The 20,652-nt window shown below is 37.3% G+C and overlaps 1 protein-coding gene across 1 annotated transcript in view; it reads right to left on the reverse strand.

Annotated features, from left to right (window-relative positions):
* ADAM10 (ADAM metallopeptidase domain 10) overlaps window positions 1-20,652 on the reverse strand; it is a 153,620-nt gene that overhangs the window by 13,893 nt on the left and 119,075 nt on the right. The window contains exons 10-14 of the mRNA XM_011983181.1: window positions 18,136-18,319; window positions 11,957-12,107; window positions 2,714-2,897; window positions 1,895-2,003; window positions 1,187-1,407 (exon numbers count right to left, since the gene is read on the reverse strand). Of these exons, the coding sequence (XP_011838571.1) occupies window positions 1,187-1,407; window positions 1,895-2,003; window positions 2,714-2,897; window positions 11,957-12,107; window positions 18,136-18,319 (849 nt within the window). The remainder of the gene's footprint in view (window positions 1-1,186; window positions 1,408-1,894; window positions 2,004-2,713; window positions 2,898-11,956; window positions 12,108-18,135; window positions 18,320-20,652) is intronic.

Below are 20,652 nucleotides of genomic sequence, written 5' to 3' on the forward strand. Positions count from 1 at the left end.
AGATTATTTGAATCCTTATGAGATTCTCAAACCTGTGCTCTTTCCACTATACCATTGTACCAGAAGAGAAGTTCAGTTTGACAGGTATTTACTAGAACTTACTATGCAATAAGCACAGGAATTAAAAAAAAAAAAAAGAGTAACATGTTTTAAGGAAACCTAAGTTAAGTCAACTGCTCAAGTATTTGGTTTGAAACCTACGTAGATCTCCTAAATCCAATTTCAACAATCCTTCTACTCCATGATTATTACATATCTAAAAACCACATATCCTACAGTGTCCTAGGAATGGTAAACATCATTTTAAATGCTGGAGGTAACTATAAAATTTTTACTCTAGAATGTTATTAGAAGAGTATCAAAAAAGAGTGACATCCCAAACAACATCTTTTGTGCTTTAAGGCATCCATAGTCCTGAACACACACACACACACACACACACACACACACACACACAAATAATCTGAGAAAGGGGAATCTGAGTTATAAGTCAATTACCAAAGCAAACTACTTTCAGTTCAATTATAGCACATTCTCAAATATATCATCTGCAAGCTTCCTATAGATATTTTAATGTAATCACTTTTAAAGCATGAACAGTTAAGTAAGCTGAGACAGTCATTCTTGACAATCTTTTAAGAAAACATCAGGTAATTCCATGTTTGTACAACTTGGAGATAAGCGGGCTTAAAAATAAGCATTCAGTGGATTACTACTGAATGAACGTCCATAATCATTAGTAGATCTACAAAAGGCTGTGTATCTGATCTTACTCTGTTCAACATTTCCTATTACAAACAAGATGAAGACCCAGAGATTATACTGAAAGATCAGGAAAAATCACCAATTAGTCCATGATTTGGGCAAATAAGTTGTCTTGAAAAACAACAACAAAAAAACTTTTTAAAGTCCCATGAAAATGCCCTATATGCACCAAAAGTAGTAACCCATCCAGGAGATGAACTAAGGAGCGCAGTAAAACAGAATGACTCCCATCACCTACCAAGCAATCTATGAATGATACACATTATTCTGATCACTTCAGAAGGAAATAATAACCAGAAATATTCATATAAAGTCATTCTAATATAAATAGTTGTTTTCTCATAACTTTGATGACTTCTGGCCAAGTAAAATTAAGATGAAACCACTTTAAGTTTTCTTTGTAAATAAAAACTATACTTACCACGATCCATTCAGCAATGTTTTCATAGAGCTCTGGACTAAAAATGGCTTTTTTAAGCCTAGCTAGAGGACCATCAGCATCTACTAATCTGCAGCGCATGAAAACATCACAGTAACCTCTAAAATCGTTGCAAGGGGATCCAGGCTGCAGGGTGATGGTTCGACCACTGAAGTGCCTACTCCACTGCACAGATCCTGTACTGGCACAAGTTGATGGGTCCACTGGAAAAGAAATGCCAAATATAAGCTGAAGATCAGATTCAAATATAAGTTGAAGATCAGATTTCCAGTTGGGGAAATACAAAGAGGGAAAAAAAAAATGTCTGAAATCACTACCATAACATGTTATATAGACCTTCTCTAGTTAGGCTGGGTAATGCCATTAGTAATTCACATTAAATGTTACAATGTCAACAAGCAACCAGCAAAGTCTTGATTTAGTGTCCACAATGACTTAAAGTCTAACAGTGTTTATGTAATTTATTACTGTAAAGCTGGCAATGTTTTGTCTAGTTTATGATTTTTAAAACATCGTAGAGACCATAATGATAGAGACATAATGCTATGCTACATTTATAATCTCCTCAAGAGGACAGATTGAGCTGGAAACTATCTGGCCAAACTACAGGTCAAAGTTTAACACTTAAAATTTAGGAGAAAATAATAGCTTGAGGCAAATTTTATACTCTTGTACTTTTAAAAGCCTTACTTTTCTTCATACAGCATACATGGCATAATTCTTTATCATCTTTGCCATCAGAACTGGCACACGTACACTCCTCTAAGCCATATTTCTCACAGATAGAACCTGCACATTGCTAGAAGAAAAATAAAAGACAAATTATTTAATCCCTATACAGTCAAACCTATTGTTTATAGTAACAGACAGCCAAGTATAAGCTTCCAATGTCAAAATATTTAAATGGATATAAAAGTGAAAAACAAACAGAGTTGAGTATCAAAACTGAATTACCTAAATACATTTGAAAAAAACTGAAAAACAGTAAATCCAAGTAAGACAGTAAATCTTTTAAAGGAATGGCAACTTTAAAAAATGAAATAAAAGCAGAGAAATAGATTAGATGAGAATCGATTTTATGTTGGTTATTATGGCTCTTCTATAAAGCAAGAAAAATTAAATTTTCTTCATGTAGAGCAAAGTGATATTCAGCCACAAAAGCTTTAAAGGTTTCAAATTCAGAGAAGATGACCAAGGAGTTCTTTTATTTAGGCTACTGAAATATTGTTTTATAAAACTTAAATATTATAGACAAGTCACATGCCGAGTTGTACAACTATGTTTCTCTAGAGAGTATCAACCACATGTACATGGGAAGATGAAAAACAAATTAGTAGTTAATTGAATGCTACATAATATACTCATAGTTTTGTGAGGGAATACATAGGGATATTACTTAAACAGAGACCAAGATTAATTACTTTAACTATGTAGCTTTAAGCATCAATAATTCTTCTGAAAAACAAGTTTTCTAAAATTAAATTTAAAAACATATAGTTAAATGCTTACCCCATTAATGCACACTTGTGTATGCCTATTACAGTCTGTGAAGTTTGGTTTAGGGTCAGATGCTGGGCAGAGAGCTGTGAAGCCATTACATATTCCTTCCCTTGCACAGTCTGAATCATCCCGACACTTCTCAGATTTTGACTTGAATGCACACTGTGCTGTACAACAAGGACCTTGACTTGGACTAGAAGAAACATTAAGTGATTAAACAAAGTAAATCACTAGTTATTACCTATATACTATTAGATATTAGATTAGATCCACATTATCAGACACAGTACCAATTTTTAAATCATAAGTCTCATCATTTAAATGATAAGTATGTTACTGGTATACAACTTCAAAAACCTGAAACTGCACACTGCCTCCTGAGTAAACAGTGCACTGGTACAGCCGTGTGTCCCAAAGAAACAGTGCCTGGGCCTACCGGAAAAGTCACACCCTGCAGGGCATGAGATAAAGCAGCACATTGCTCCTTCAGGTAACAATGCCTTGGCCAAGTTGAGGAGCTGTGCATTCCAGGGCTAAGCCAACACAATAACTCACAACCCAGGGAAATATCAATGGCTGAACTGGGATACTATGCCTACAGGCCGAACAACTCTAGCACCCTGCTTCCCTGGAGCTAGACTAGCCCCCTAGAGTCTGAGCTGCTGAGACACCCTTCTCCCCAGAGCAGTCATCACTGTGCTGCTCCCTGCCTCCTAGGGCCCAAATGACAGCTGTGCTTGATTGAACATTCTGAGGTACTTGCTGTTGCTGCACCTGGTCTCACAGACTCTGGGATACCACCAAGCCCCACCATCCCAGGGTCTAGACTCACCAACACCTCCATCCCCAGTGACCCAACTCGCCACTGAGTCCTATTCGCTCAGGCTCCGAAATTACTGCCATGCACTGGGCTCTGGGCTCAAATCTCCAGAACATCTCTTCTTTCCTGGACTCAAACCAGGGCTATGCCCTGCCCACAAAGTGTATAATCACAGCTACAGACTGGCCTGCTAGGCCCAAGCTGCTAGGGAGTAACCAGAGTCATAGATCCTGGTGCTATAGGCAACCTACATTCAATCTTGCCACAGACAGTAAACACGCACTGCAAGACACAAGTACCATAATAGGTTTGTGAGATCCTGAGCCTAGAACTCCAGCCCCATAGTTACTATGCGCATCTGCAACTGGAAGCCTGCACCGCAGCAGGTGCTTGTAGGCCATGTCAGACCTGACATCAAGAGGGATCCCCTTGGCTAAGTCTCACCATTGTGGGAAAAATGAGAATAGGAGGGCCCCAAAAGTCGTTGCCACTGAGGACATTAACAACCTACACCACCAGCATCCATTACCACAAACTTCTACAGCACAAGTCACTGAGGTGTCTACAGTTATTGATGATGTTGAATACAGCTGAAGAAGCTTCATGGAGACTATACCATTGCACCTACCTGGAAACAGAATCATCACACCCTTCCCTACCAGTACACTAAGATCCAGCTACAGGTGAGAGTGTATCTCCACAAAAGCCTCTATAGACAATTTACATGAGATGACTGTTCCACCAGACAGGTACACAGACATCAACACAGGGATTCGAGAAACATGAAAAAACAAATATATATGACACCACCAAAGGAACATAATTAACTCTCTAGCAACAGGTCCGAATGAAAAGGAAATCAATAAATTGCCTAAAAAGGAATTCAAAATGATGATTTGAGGGAAAAGACACAAGAAAATATAGATAAAAAATTCAACGAAATTAGGAAAACAATATGAATGAGAAATTCAAAAAAGTAATAGATATTATTAAGTAGAAACAAAACTTCAGCAGCTTAAGAATTCAATGAATAAAATAAAAATACATAATAGAGAGCTTCAACAGCAGACTTGATCAAGCAAAAGAAAATCTCTGAACTTCAAGATAGAATGTTTGAAATTACCCATTTAGGGGAAGGAAAAAAAAAGGAAGAAAGCCTGTAAGACTTATGGGACACCACAAAGTGAATAAATTTTCATATTATAAGAGCTGCAGAAGGTTGGGTGCAGTAACTCATGCCTGTAATGCCAGAACTTTGGGAGGCTGAGGTGGCAGGATCACTTTACCCCAGGAGTTAAAGACCAACCTAGGCAATGTAGTGAGATCCCATCTCTGCAATCAATCAATCAATCATTTAAAAGCTACAGAAGGAGAAGAGATTAAAATAGGCACAGAAAACCTATGTTTTGGCTGGGTGTGCTGGCTCATGCCTGTAATCCCAAGACTTTGGGAGGCCAAAACGGGTGGATCGCTTGAGGTCAGGAGCTTGAAACCCCGTCTCTACTAAAAATATGAGAAAAACTAGCTGGGTAGGGTGGCGCGCACCTGCAATTCCAGCTACTCAGGAGGTTGAGGCACAAGAATCGCTTGCACTTGGAAGGCAGAGGTTGCAGTGAGCTGAAACTGTACCACTGCACTCCAGCCTGGGTAATGAAGTGAGACTGTCTCAAAAAAAAGAAAGAAAAAAAGAAAACCTATTTATTAAAATAATAGCTGAAAACGTAGGTCTGCCTTGAGGATTTATAGTCAAACTGTAAAAAGTCAAGGACAAAGAGAATTCTTAAAAAACAGCAAGAGAAAAGTATCAGGTCACATATAAGGGAGTATCTATTAGACTAGCAGCAGATTTCTCAGCAGAAATTTCACCAGCATGGAGAGAATGGGATATGTTCAAAGCACTGAAAGAAAAAAAAATTTGGCAGCCAAGAATCTATAAGACTTTATCTGTCCCTCGTTTCTGAAGGATAGTTTACAAATTAGCAGCCAAGAGTCTATACCCAGCAAAACTATCCTTCAGAAATGAGGGACAAATAAAGTCTTTCCCACACAAGCAAAAATAGGAAATTAATCACCACTAGACTGACCCTACAAGAAATACTCAAGGGAGTCCTGCACCTGGAAGCAAAAGAAACCAATAATCACCATTATGAAAACACACAGAATTATAATGCTAACAACCTACACCACCACTGCCGCCATCACTACAAAGCTGTACAGCGCAAGCCACTGTGATACATAAACGAGAAAAAGAAGAGTCAAATGTTACTACTACAGAAAACTACCAAACCACAATGCTGAATGAGAGAAAAAAAGGAAGAATGAATATGCAAAAAAAAAAAAAGAAAGGCCTTGCGCAGTGGCTCATGCCTATAATCCCAGCACTTTGGGAGGCTGAGGCAGGCAGATCATGAGGTCAGGAGATCGAGACCATCCTGGCTAACACGGTGAAACCCCATCTCTACTAAAAATAAAAAACATTAGCTGGGCATGGTGGCGGGCACTTGTAGTCCCAGCTACTTGGGAGGCTGAGGCAGGAGAACCTGGGAGGCGGAGCTTGCAGTGAGCCGAGATTGTGCCACTGCACTCGAGCCTGGGCTACAAAGCAAGACTCCATTTCAAAAAAAAAAAAATTATCAAAATGACAAGAGGAAGTCCTCACCTATTGATATCAATCATGAATATACACCAATTAAATCCCCCTACTTAAAAGACACAACCTGGCTGAATGGGTCTACTGTAATCTCTTCCCCCTCTGTAGCTTTTAAATGATTTATGTATTCATTTGTAGAAATGGGTTCTCACTATGTTGCCTACTCCTGCTCAAGCAAAACTCCCAGCTCGGCCTCCCAAACACATGACACACCCAACTATAGGCTGCTAACAAGAAAATCATTTTACTTGTAAAGACATAATATAGACTAAAAGTAAAGGAATGGAAAAAGATATTTCACTCAAACAGAAATAAAGTAAGCAAGAGTAGCTATACCTGTATCAGATAAATCAGATTTTAAGTCAAAAACTGTGAAAAGAGGGCCAGGTGCGGTGGCTCACGCCTGTAATCCCAGCACTTTGGGAGGCCGAGGCAGGCAGATCACCTGAGGTCAGGAGATCAAGACCAGCCTGGCCAACATGGCGAGACCCCATCTATATTAAAAATATAAAAATTAGTCGGGCATGGTGATGCATGCCTGTAGTACCAGCTCCTTGGGAGGCTGAGGCAGGAGAATCACTTGAACCCGGGAGGTGTAGGCTGCAGTGAGCTGAGATCATGCCACTGCACTCAAGCCTGGGTGACAAAGCAAGACCCTGTCTCCAAAAAAAACTGTGAAAAGAGACAAAAAAGGTCATTATATAGTGATAAAATGTTCCATTCAACAAGGGGACATAACAATTCTAAATCTATATGCACCTAACACCAAAGCACCCAGATACATAAAGCAAATACCATTAGATCTAAAGAGAGAGATCAACTCCAATAAAGCAATGATTGGAGACTTCAACAGTCCATTCTCAGCACTGGACAGATGATCTAGACAGAAAATCAAGAAACAAACACTGGATTGGAACTACATTTTAGACCAAATAGATCTAACAGACATTTACAGAACACTCATCCAACAGCTATGGCAGAATATACATTCTTTTCATTAGCACATGAAACATTCTCCAGGACAGACCACCTATTAGGCTATAAAACCATTATCAACAGATGTTTAAAAACAGAAATCATATCAAGTATCTTTTCTGAACACAACGGAATAAAACTAGAAATCAATCACAAGGGGAACTTTAGAAACTGTACAAACACATAATTAAACAACTTGCTTCTGAACAACCAATGAGTCGCTGAAGAAATTAAAAATGAAGTTTAAAAGCTCTCTGAAACAACTAAAAATAGAGAAACACAACATACCAAATACTGTGGGATACAGCTAAAGCAATATTAAGAGGGAAGTTTATAGCAATAAATGTCTACATAGAAAAAGTAGAAAGATAAACAACCTAATAATGCACCTCAAGAAATCAGTAAAGCAAGAACAAACCAAACCACAAATCAGAAGAAAAGAAATAATAAAGATCAGAGCAGAAATAAACAAAATTGAGACTAAAAAAAATCCAAAGAATCAGGCTGGGCGCGGTGGCTCATGCCTATAATCCCAGCACTTTGGGAGGCCGAGGTGGATGGATCACAAAGTCAGGAGATCGAGACCATCCTGGCTAACACGGTGAAACCCTGTCTCTACTAAAAAATACAAAAAAAATTAGCCAGGAGTGGTGGTGGGCACCTGGAGTCCCAGCTACTCAGGAGGCTGAGGCAGGAGAATGGCGTGAATCCGGGAGGCAGAGCTTGCAGTGGGCCAATATTGCGCCACTGCACTCCAGTCTGTGGAACAAAGCGAGACTCCGTCTCAAAAAAAAAAAAAAAAAAAAAGATCAACAAAACGAACAGTTGGTTTCTTAGAAAGATAAAATCAACAATCCATTAACCAGACAAGGAAAAAAAATCCAAATAAAATCAGAAACAAAAAAGGAGACATTATAACTGATACCACATGAATACAAAGAATCATTAGAGACCATTACAATAAACTATATGCCAATAAATGGGAAAACCGAATGAAAATTAATAAATTCCTGGACACATACAACCTACCAAGATTGAAATAAGAATAGAAAACCTGGACAGACCAATCACAAGTAACAAGATTGAATCAGTAAAAAAAAAAAAAAAGTCTCCCAACAATACTTCCTGATCACCAGGTAAAAGAAAAAAGAAAAAAAAAGAACTAGAACAAGAAAAGAATGTTCACTCTCGCCACTCTTATCAATATAGTAATGGAAGTTCTGAGCCAGAGCAATTAGGCAAGAGAAAAAAATAAAGGATATCCAAATTGGAAAGAAGGAAGCCAAACTGTTCCTGTTTGTAGACAGCATAATCTTACATATATAGACAACCCTTAAAGCTCCACTGAAAACTCTTAGAATTGATAAATGAATTCAGAACAGTTGCAGGATACAAAATTAACATTAAAAAATCAGTTGTGTTTCTATATACAAGAAAATAGCAGAAAAAGAAATCAATCTCATTTATAATAGCTGCAAAAAAAGAGTGAGTTTAATAAACAGAAGGAGGTGAGTTTATTAAATTTCTACAAGGAAAACTATAAAACACTAATGAAAGAAATTGAACAAGTCAAAAAAAACCCAAAAAAAAACACATTTCATGTTCATGGACTGGAAGAATTAATACTGTGAAAATGGCCATACTACCAAAAGCAATTTACAGATTCAATGTAACCCCTATCCAAATACCAATGACATTCTTCACAGATAAAGAGAAAACAATCCTAAAAGTCATATGAAACCACAGAAGACTCCAATAGCCAAAAGAACGAAGCTAGAGGCATCACACCACCTAATTTCAAAATATACTACAAAGCTATAGCAACTAAAACAGCATGATACTGACATAAAAACAGACACATCAACCAATGAAACAGAACAGAGAACTCAGAAAAAAATCTATATATTTACAGTCAATTGATTTTTGACAAAGGTGATTTTTGAACATTCAGTGGGGAAAGGACAGTCTCTTCAGTAAGTGGTGATGGGAAAACTGTATATATATATATATGCAGAAAAATGATATTAGACCCCTATGTCTCACCACATACCAAAACCAAATCAAAATGTGATGTAAATTTAAGGCCCGAAACTATGAAACTACTAAAAGAAAACACTGGGGAAGCACATAAGGACATTGATCTGAGCCAAGATTTTTGAGTAAGACCTCAATAGCACAGACAACAAAAGCAAAAACAGGCAAATAGGGTTACACACACTAAAAAGCTTCTGTACAGAAAAGGAAACAATCAACAGAGTGAAGAGACAATCTGCTGAATGGGAGAAAACATTTTCAAATTATTCATCTGACTAGGGACTGATAGAATGTACAAGGAACTCAAACAACTCAACAGCAAAAAAATAAATAATCTCATTAAAAAGTAGACAAATGATCTAAATAAACATTTCTCAAAAGAAGACATATAGATTACTAACAAATACATGAAAAAATGTTCAATATCACTAACCATCAGGGAAACACAAATCAAAGCCATGGTGAGATACACTCAGTTAAAATGACCATTATCAAAATGATCAAAAATAAACAAAGATGCTGGTAAGGATGTGGAGATCAGGAACCATTAGTTTACTGCCAGTGGGAATATAAATTAGTATAGCCACTGTGTAAACTGGTATAGAAGTTCCTCTAAAAACTAAAAATAGATCTACTATATGATCCGGCTGGGTATACATCCAAAGAAAAGGAAGTCAGTATACAAAAGGGATACCAACAGCCCCTTGTATCACTATGCATAATAGCCAAGATACAGAATGAGTCTAAGTGTCCACCAAGAAACAAATGGATAAAGAAAAGGTGGTATATACTTGATCACAAAAAAGAGCAAAATACTGTCATGTGCAGTAACATGAACAGAAATAGAAGTCATCATGTTAAATAAAATAACCCAGACCTAGAAAGACAAATAGCACATGTTGTTACTCATATGTGAGAGCAAAGTAAGTTGATCTCATAGAGGTAGAGAGTTGAACGGTGGTTACAACAGGATGAGAAGGGTAGTGGGGAGGTGGATAAAGAGAGATTGGTTAATGGTCACAAACACACAGAAGGAATGAGCTCTAGTGTTTGATCGCACAGTAAAGTTACTACAATTAACAATAACTAATTGTAAATTTCAAAGTAGAAGATTTGAAATGTTTCCAAGACAAAGAAATGATAAATATCTGAGATAAATATCCTAATTACCTTGATTTGATCATTACATATTGTATGCATGTATCAAAATATCACATGTACCTCGTAAATATGTACAATTATTATTTATCAATTAAAAATGGAATAGGGGCTGGGCACAGTGACTCACGCCTATAATCCCAGGACTTTGGGAGGCTGAGGCAGGCGGATCATGAGGTCAGGAGATCAAGACCATCCTGGTTAACACAGTGAAACCCCATCTCTACTAAAAAACACAAAAAATTAGCTGGGCGTGGTGGAGGGCGCCTGTAGTCCCAGCTACTCGGGAGGCTGAGGCAGGAGAATGGCGTGAACCCGGGAGGCGGAGCTTGCAGTAAGCAGAGATCGCACCACTGCACTCCAGCCTGGGCGACAGAGCGAGACTCTGTCTCAAAAAAAAAAAAAAGGAATAGGAAGTTACTGAACCAAACAGTCAAGAAAAGTGTTTAAGTGTCTTTTTTTTTTTTTAATAGTCAAAGCATACTACATTCCACATTCTTGCCCTATTTACCTTTAGTAAAAGGCTACAATGGAAAATGGATTTAATATTAGGCAATTTATCAGTATTTTTTCAGTTACATCACACATTAGTTAATTTTTTCTCTCACATTTTCATGCTAAAATCAAACTAGGATATACAGACCAGCCGTTTAAAACATACTGAAGTGGCCAGGTGAAGTGGCTCACACCTTTAATCCCAGCACTTCGGGAGGCGAGGGCAGGCAGATCACTTGAAGGTCAGGAGTCCGAGACCAACTTGACCAACATAGTGAAACCCCAGCTCTACTAAAAATACAAAAAACTAGCCAGGCATGGTGGCACACACCTGTAGTCCCAGCTACTCAGGAGGCTGAGGCAGGAGAAATGCTTGAACCTGGGAGGCAGAGCTTGCAGTGAGCTGAAATCATGCCACTGCACTCCAGCCTGGGCGACAGGCTTTTTTGAGACTCTATCTCAAAAAAAAAAAAAAGAAGTCTTGTACAAACAATTGCTTACACTGCTACCAAAGTAAATTTGACAAGTGAAATAGTTATATTTCACCAAGTTAGAAAAGTAAATGGATTCCACATTAACCAAATATTTAAAGATTTTAAAAATATGGAAGATAGTTACATTTTCACAATAAGTAACTAAAGAATATGTATTTTTTAGGATTCTTTTTAGTATGTCCTTTTAGTATATCCTTTTGTTAATACTCACTACACAAATTACTATTAAAAGTAGTCCAAACAAGCCTGGGCAAATGGCGTAACTCTGTCTACAAAAAAATACAAAAATTAGCTGGGTGTGGCAGCACATGCCTATAGCCTCAGCTACTCAGGGGGCTGAGGTGGGAGGATCAATTGAGCCCGGGAGGTGGACGCTGCAGTGAGCTGACATCACGCCACTGCACTCCAGCCTGGCAACAGAGTGAGACCCTATCTCAAATAAAAGAAAAAGAAAAAGAAAAGTAGTTCAATCTGCCAATAACAGAGCACTAACCAACACTATTTCAGAAAAAGAAAACAAATAAAAGCAAAGTTTCAAAACCATATGCATCTCAATTTTAAATCTGTCGCAACTGCATTCAGGTAACTGTACAAGAACGTTAACATCACTGAAATTAGCAAGGTACCTGCACTGTTTCCCAGGTTTCAGTTTGCATTTTCTTCCCTCTGGTTGATTTGCATCGAAGCAGCATTCATCTTTACACTGGTCACTATAGCCACAATCACATTCTTCACCTTGTTCTACCATTCCATTTCCACAAATAGGTTGCCCAGATTCTGAGGAAAATAAACAAGACAAGGTAAACAATTGCATGCACACATTAATTTTATTTAAAATTCACAAATTCTTTAGATCATCATAACAAAGGGATAAAGGAAAACTTTGATGAGTAAGTAGAACAGACTAGGAAATCCGGAAATCACGAGACCTAATTCTAACAGGGGGTCTGCTACTAACTAGCAATGTGATCTTGGGCAAGTCACTTGCCTTTTGGGGCCTTCAGTTTCTTAATCTGTACAGTGAGGGGATTTGACAGAGGGTCCCTTCTAGAAGTGTAACTTGCAACTTAGGCCATGCTACATTGAGCTTTATTGACTGTACTATTTATATCACGCAAATACAAATCAAGTTAGGGCTTCACTAACCAGGAAAAAAAAAATTAAGCCTGTTTTTGCAACAGAAAATTTCAAACATACCTAAAAGTACTAAAAGAATATGTACAATGAACTCCCATGTACCAGTCACTCATCTTTAACAATTATCAACAATATGCTCTTCTTATCTCATTTACTACCATAATTTTTTTCTGCAGTATTTTAAAACAACCCCACCTATTATTGTCCCTGTAAATACTTCAGGATGTATCACTAAGACATAAAGTTTTTTTTCTTATTTAAACCTAACCATAATAATCATGATCATATCTAACAAAATTAATAACATGCTTAATAACATCTAACAGCCAAGTCATGTGCAGTTTTCCTCAACTGTCTCTTTACAATTTGTTGCTGTGAATCAAGTTTCAAACAAGCTTCCCCTAACCCCATCTCCTCCCCTCGTGGTTGCTTTCTGAGAGGTCTCTTATGTTCTTTTAACGTATAATAGATTTCCCCATTTTTATTTATTTTTACACCACTGATCTGTTAAAGAAGTTGGGTGATTTTGTCTATGAAATGTTCCACATTCTATTTAGCTGATTGTAATACAATCAGTAGGTTTTTTTTTTTTTTTTTTAAATGTACATTAGTTTTGCTGCTGAACTAAACCAAGCTCCTTAAGGGAAAAAACATGTATTATTTATATCTTCTGTATTCTCACAGACCTTAATGGTATTGAGCCAGATCTTGGTTGATTAAGATTAGACAGTCTCATCTAAGCATAGTGAATAATTTTAGAAAATTTCTTCAGCACTCTTCTAAAGTTCTTTGATTTTTGTCAATGGAATTTAAAATTGGAATAGAAATGCTCCTCTTTGTAAGATCATAAAATCAAAGAGCTTTGGCAACTGCAAAGAATGATAAAAATCAAATGCCTTAAATATTCTAGGAAATAAAACTAACTTCCAAGGAGTATGTAACCTGCTAGAGACCATATACCCCAGTATAGGCAAAAACCTAGGGTTTTCTAGGTCTACAATCTGGTGCTCTTTTCTTTCTACTACACCAAATCGACGTGGAAAACAGTCATTGTACAGGCTTTAAGTTGAGAATTGAATAAGTAGAAGGGAACACATACATCTCAACACAGGAACCCATACAACCCCACATGAGGTCCATCTAAATCAAAAATGTTCTAGAAAGACTGGCTTTATATTCAGAGACTTATTTCTTTATGGTAAATTATCTTCCTTTATTTATATCTGCAATATAAAACAGAAGCTTGGCATGAACATATGCCCTCACACCGGCCCAGAAGAAAGGAGCTGGGACAAAGCCACTTGGCAACAGGGCTGAGAACCCAGACCCTAAGGGCACAGAGGAGCTGAACCTCGATTTCAGGGCCCCCAGGGATGTTGCTGTGGAAGCCCCTGCTCTCCAGAGCCAAACTGGCCTAGGTGAAAGCAGAAAGTTCATTCTTAACCACATTGACTATTTTTAAAAATCTTGGAGGTTATTGAAGCTTCACCTCTGTTTCACTTTAAGCCATCTCTTTTGTTCTCAAAAACTAGAAGCATGCACTATTTATAATAGCAAACACATGGAACCAACCCAAATGCCCATCAATGATACACTGGATAAAGAAAATGTGATACATATACACCATGGAATACTACACAGCCATAAAAAGGAATGAGATCATGTCCTTTGCAGTGACATGGATGAAGCTGGAAGCCATTATCCTCAGCAAACTAACACAGGAACAGAAAACCAAACACTACATGTTCTCACTCATAAGTGGGAGTTGAACAATGAGAACATATGGACACAGGGAGGGGAACACCACATACCAAGGCCAGTCCAGGGGTAGGGGGTAAGGGGAGGGAGCGCATTAGGACAAACAGCTAATGCATGTAGGGCTTAAAACCTAGACGACAGGTTGATAGATGCAGTAAACCACCATGGCACACATATACCCATGTAACAAACCTACATATTCTGCACTTGTATCCTGGAACTTAAAGTGAAATAAAAAATAAAAAATAAAAAAAGGCCAGGTGAGGTGGCTCACATCTATAATGCCAGCACTTTGGGAGGCCGAGGCAGGCGGATCACAAGGTCAAGAGATCGAGACCATCCTGGCCAACATGGTGAAATCCTGTCTCTATTAAAAATACAAAAAAATCAGCTGGGCGTGGTGGTGCGTGCCTGTAGTTCCAGCTACTCGGGAGGCTGAGGCAGGAGAATTGCTTGAATCTGGGAGGTGGAGGTTGCAGTGAGCCGAGATCGTGCCACTGCACTCCAGCCTGGTGACAGGGTGAGACTCTGTCTCAAAAAAAAAGCAAAACAAAAACAAAAAAAACTAGAAGCATGCATCTGCACACATATACTAGGTAAATAATGATTTTTATAAGTCTAGTAATAATTTTATAATTCACATGACACATAATTTAGAAGAAAAATAATGAAGTCAGAAACTATTAGACACATTATTTACTACACATTAATTTTTATTTCATATAAAATTAGTACTTCAAGTTAGTTATTTGCTAACAGTTTAAACAACAGTGAAGGTACTATTTGTTTGTTTGAGATAGAGTCTCGCACTGTTGCCCAGGCTAAAGTGCAGTGGCACAATCTTAGCTCACTGCAACCTCCAACTCCTGGGTTCAAGCAATTCTTGTGCCTCAGCCTCCCGAGTAGCTGGGACTACAGGCACACACCACCACACCTCGCTTATCTTTTTATTTTTTGTAGAGACAGGGTTTTGCTATGTTGGCCAGGCTGGTTTCAAACTCCTGGCCTCAAGCAATCTGCCTGTCTTGGCCTCCCAAAGTGCTGGGATTACAGGCATGAGCCACCCTGCCTGGCCTAAAAATACTATTTAAATGCAAAAATTATAATAGGAACACATTTTGTTATAATTTAAGAAAAAATTTTCTTTCCTGTTAATACCTACAAAGCAATATGTACATTTTTAAAAGTCAACTTATATCAGAAGGTTTACTGTGAAAATCCAGTTTACAAATGAAGAATCTTAATGTACCTGTACATTAAGAAGCATTAGAAGAACAACCACTGATAATAACAGTAACAAATTATAACATCAATGGAATTTCAATCTGCCCTTAGAAAAAGAAGGCTTTAAAAGATAAGGCCAATCAATACAATAAAAAACTGATTACTGGGACCTTATCAAAATTTTAAACTTTTGCTCAAGAAAGAACTGTGAAAAGGGTGAAAAGACAAGCTACACACAGGGAGAAAATATTTGGAAACCAGTATCTGACAGAGGACTAGTATCTAGACTGTATCAAGAACTCTCAATACTCCCAAGAAAAAAGTCCCAGTAGAAATGACCAAAAAACGTGGACAGACATTTCATCAAAGATGATTTATAAATGGCCAATAAGCACATGAAAAGATGTTCAGCATCATCAGCCACCAGAGAAATGCAAATTAAAACCATGAGATAACACAACACGCCCATCAGAACAGCTAAAATAAAAAACTGTGAAAACATCAAATGGTTGCGAAGATGCAGAGAAACTGGAACATCTGTGCAGTGCTGGTGAGAACATAAAATAGTATGGCCATCCCGGAAAAGAGTTTGGCAGTTTTGTACAAAGCAAAACAAGCAATTGCTATATGGTCCAATAACTGTATTTGGGAGCATTTATCTCAAAGTAAAAACTTACATTTATACAAAAAACCTATACATGAATGTTTACAGCTGCTTTATTCATAATAGCCAAACACTGGAAGCAGCCCAGATGTCTTTCAAATGGATGGTTAAACAAACTGCAGTACATACATACCATGGAATACTACTCTGAAATAAAACAGAACGAACTATTGATAAAGCAACAATTTAGATGAATCCCCAGGGAATTATGCTGAGTGAAAAAAGGCAATTCCAAAAGGTTGTATACTATCTGATTTTATTTATATAACTTTTTTTTGAAGTGACACAATTTTACATATGGAGAACAGGGTAGTAGGCAGAGGGAGGAACAACAGAAGGGAGGTAAGCATGGTTATAAAACAATGAGGGATCCTTATAATGACAGAACTGTTCTGACTCTTGACTGGGACGGTGGATACATAAATCTACGCATGTAATAAAATTGTATAGAACTAAATATACACGAAGAGAAATGAGAACAAAATAAGTAGGGAAATTGGAATAAGATCTATGGATTTTCTGAATATCAACATCCTGGTCATGATACTGTACTACAGTCTTGCAAGGCATTACCATTGGAGGGAACTGAGTGACTGAGTGAAGGGTACAGAGAATATATTACTTCTTATGAACTGTATGTGAATCTATAATCGTCTCAATAAAATTGCAATTAAAAACAAAATCCCATGTTTATCTGGAAATCTTCCTTAATTCTTTCTCCTTTGCTGTCACATGTTTAACCCCTCTTTAAGTGCTCTTAATGTACAAAGATGAATAGGCCTCAGTGTTTCCCCTAAAGAAACCTACGTGAAATAGGACAAGGACACACACAAAAAAACCCCTAATACAAAGTAAATATTTAGAGTATGTTCAATGCCACAAGAAAGACATAACAGATTATTGGAAGAACAAAATCTGGTCTATACATACAATGGAATATTATTCAGCCATAAAAAGGAACGGAACTCTGATACATGCTACAACACAGATAAACCTTGAAAATATTATGTTAAGTGAAATAAGACAGGCACAAAAGAACAAATATTGTATGTCCTCACTTACATACCCAAAATAGGCTAATTCATAAAGACAGAAAGTGGATTAGAGATTACCAGGGGCTGAGGGGAAGACAGAGCACTACTGCTTAATGGTTATAGAATTTCTGTTTGGGATGATGAAAAAGTTTGCAAATGAATAGTGAATGTAATTGATTACATTCACATTCAACACTGTACATATAATTAATGTCACAGTACTTTACATTTAAAATCAGTTTAAAATGGCAAATTTTATGTTATATATATTTTGCTAAAATAAGAAATACTCTCGTAGTAACTTTATTCACATTATCCCAAATCCAAGGTATTCATTATAGGAGAGTAAATGTACAAACTAGGACATACTCATACAATGTAATACTACTCAGCAATAAAAAGGAGTAAAATACTAATGACGAATCTCAGAGCTGTATGCTGAGTTAAACAGCCTTCCACAAAAGGGTACAAACTGTGTAATTCCACTTATATGAAGACAAAGCCAATGTATAGTGAAATAAATCAGAAAGCGGTTGCCTCTGAGGGTGTGTTGGGACAGACCTTGATTGGGAAGGGTGATAAAAGAAAGTTCTGGGGTGACAGAAACGTCCTGTATCTTGATAGGTAGTTTACACAGGTAAATGCCTCTGTCAAAATTCATCAAATGATGAACTTAAAATTTGTGCATTTCACTTACGTAGAAAACAGAAAAAGAACCATAAACACTATTGAACTCTAGTTAATGATTTGTAGACTAAAATGTTTTTAAGTGTGAAGCATACTGATGGCTGCAACTTACTTTAAATTGCGATAAATCATGAATTGAGACATGGCAAGATTAAGAAATAATGAGATAAAGGAAATAGAGCAAAGTGTTAGCAATAGTAAAATGCAGGCGGTGGGTATGTCAGTAATCACTGTAGAATTATTTCAAGTTGTCTGAATGTTTGAAAATGTTCATAACAAAATGTTAGGAAAATATACATACCAACAAAACAGTTGTTTCTCTTCTTCTCAAGAACCTGGCTTATATTTCTAATACTACAGAGTGAGAATTTATTGTTGTTAAGTTTGTCCCCAGATGTTGCTCTTGCATACATGATGTAATTGCCATTTTCTTTTTGCCCCAAATTCTTAGATTCTCCTGGTGTGCACTCTGTTCCAGAATCATGCTGTCAAAAAGAATATAAAGTTACATAAACAGGAAGTAAAATAAGGTTTTCAGGTCAACTGATTAAATGTAATGTTCTCATCAGGAAAACAATGGAAGCTTGTGGACTCTCCTTTAAAAAGAATCTTACAATTGTTTTACACCTTGAGTAGGAAAAGAACTTGCTCTTTTAGGGGTCACTGTCTTAGAAAAGAAGGAAAATCAGTGGAGGTCTAGCCACAACAATTTATAACTTTGTAAGCAGTGACTAGAATTGAGGACAGACAGTCATAAAAGTCTATTAAAAATAAGCTCACTTACTCTTAAAACCAGTAACAGTAAAATAAACTACTTTAAAACTACTAAATAGTCTCTAACATATATGTTAAATTACATGTTATGACTAGTTCAGAGAAGATAGAGGTGGGGAAAGACAAAAGAATCAAGAGACTGGCATGGGGCTAAATATACACAGAACAGGAATCTAAGACAGCTAACTTAATAGCCAGTACATAAGAAAGATAAGTAAAAATGCTGACTAGGAACAGAAACACAATGACATATTTTTAAATGAAAAATGGTAAAAGCCTAGAGATAAAACCAAAATAGTGCTTTGCCGAATAAACAGGAAACAGAGTTCTGTGTATATGTAACATATAAATGCACATAAGTGGTGTTTGGTTTTGATACATTTTATTGAAGTGTGAGATACATAGAGTAAAATAGGCCGGGTGCGGTGGCTCACGTCTGTAATCCCAGCACTTTGGGAGGCCGAGGCGGGCGGATCACGAGGTCAGGAGATTGAGACCATCCTGGCTAACACGGTGAAACCCCATCTCTACAAAAATTAGTCGGGCGTGATGGCGGGCACCTGCAGTCCCAGCTACTCGGGAGACTGAGGCAGGAGAATGGCGTGAACCCGGGAGGCGGAGCTTGCAGTGAGCCGAGATCACGCCACTGCACTCCAGCCTGGGAGACAGAGCGGGACTCTATCTCAAAAAAAAGAAAGAAAGAAAAGAAAAATACCAAAGCATAGCTCCCTGAATTTTCTCAAAGTAATGCTTATATGAGATCAAGCAACAGAACACTACTACGAGATCCCAGCAGCCCCTGCCATCCTGGGGGATATGCACTAAAACAAAAAACCCTCACAATGCCCCTCAAACAACTAGAACACATCAGAAGGAGCAAAAAACACTGGACACTAGAGTAATAGTGCTATTTAATTAAAATCTTGTTTTAAATACCCAACAACTCCACTCTCAAGATAGAAAAAGACTACTCAAGGGCGTTCTGCTTTTTCCTAGAGCCCAACTAAGTTACTTTCATTTTCTATTCCCTCTTCTGAGGCAACAGTTAAATTAAAAAACGTGTCCTCTACTATCACCTTTACTCTTCCTGATACCTCTTGCCTTTCTCCTGAATCTACATTCAGCATTTAACAACTCTACTGTTCAACAAAATTATCTTGCTTTATGTTTTCATCCTAAAAACATAATGCAGTTTCTGAAAAAGGTATAGCACTAGAATTATTCTCAGCATTAGAGTTTTAGGAAGGAAAGAAAAAAATCCCAACTCTGTATAACTCTTGAGGTCATCACAGAATATCTTGCCACTTTTCAATTCCGTAAATATTAATGAATGTCCAGTGCTATAAAAGGAGGCACTAAAATATAAAAATATAAAGATGAGAAAAGTATTATCCCTAGCCTTCAAGGCACTTACATTCTATTTTTAAAGGATAGCAAATCTTGACATATCTCCTTAGTCTGACTGCTGCTGCATAAATCCATTACAGATATTGCTAGTCAAATATTATTTTACTAGGCCAGGGGATATTGTAATAGATCATCATTAACAGGAATAAAAGGGAGAACAGATTGTAAGCAAGCATGCCAGCTATTTGCCATCCTCAGATAACGAATAAAACAAGCACATGAATAAGCAAAACATAAAAGAGAACATAAAGGCCATCTTGACTGGACCTGCACAAGTATTGAGAGTTCAAATCAAGAGAAAGGTTTCACAAAGAAACTATAATCAGTTTGACAAGAAAACAGAAAAATTTTTCTAACTATAAGAAAGAAAATTAAGAAAACAAAAAAAATGCATTAAAAAACCTCAATTATAATCTACCTTGCACGATAACTATTAAAATTTTGATATATTTCCTATCTGACTTATATCGAGCTGCATCATATTTTAATATAAAGTTTGGACTATACCATGTGTACAGTTGTAACTTTTTTTTTTTGAGACAAGAGTCTCACTCTGTCCCCCAGGCTGGAGTGCAGTGGCGTGATCCTGGCTCACTGCAACCTTGGCCTTCTGGACTCAAATCATCCTCCCCCACCT

Source organism: Mandrillus leucophaeus, unplaced genomic scaffold (genome assembly GCF_000951045.1).
Source record: "Mandrillus leucophaeus isolate KB7577 unplaced genomic scaffold, Mleu.le_1.0 Scaffold247, whole genome shotgun sequence".
Classification (NCBI taxonomy): domain Eukaryota; kingdom Metazoa; phylum Chordata; class Mammalia; order Primates; family Cercopithecidae; genus Mandrillus; species Mandrillus leucophaeus.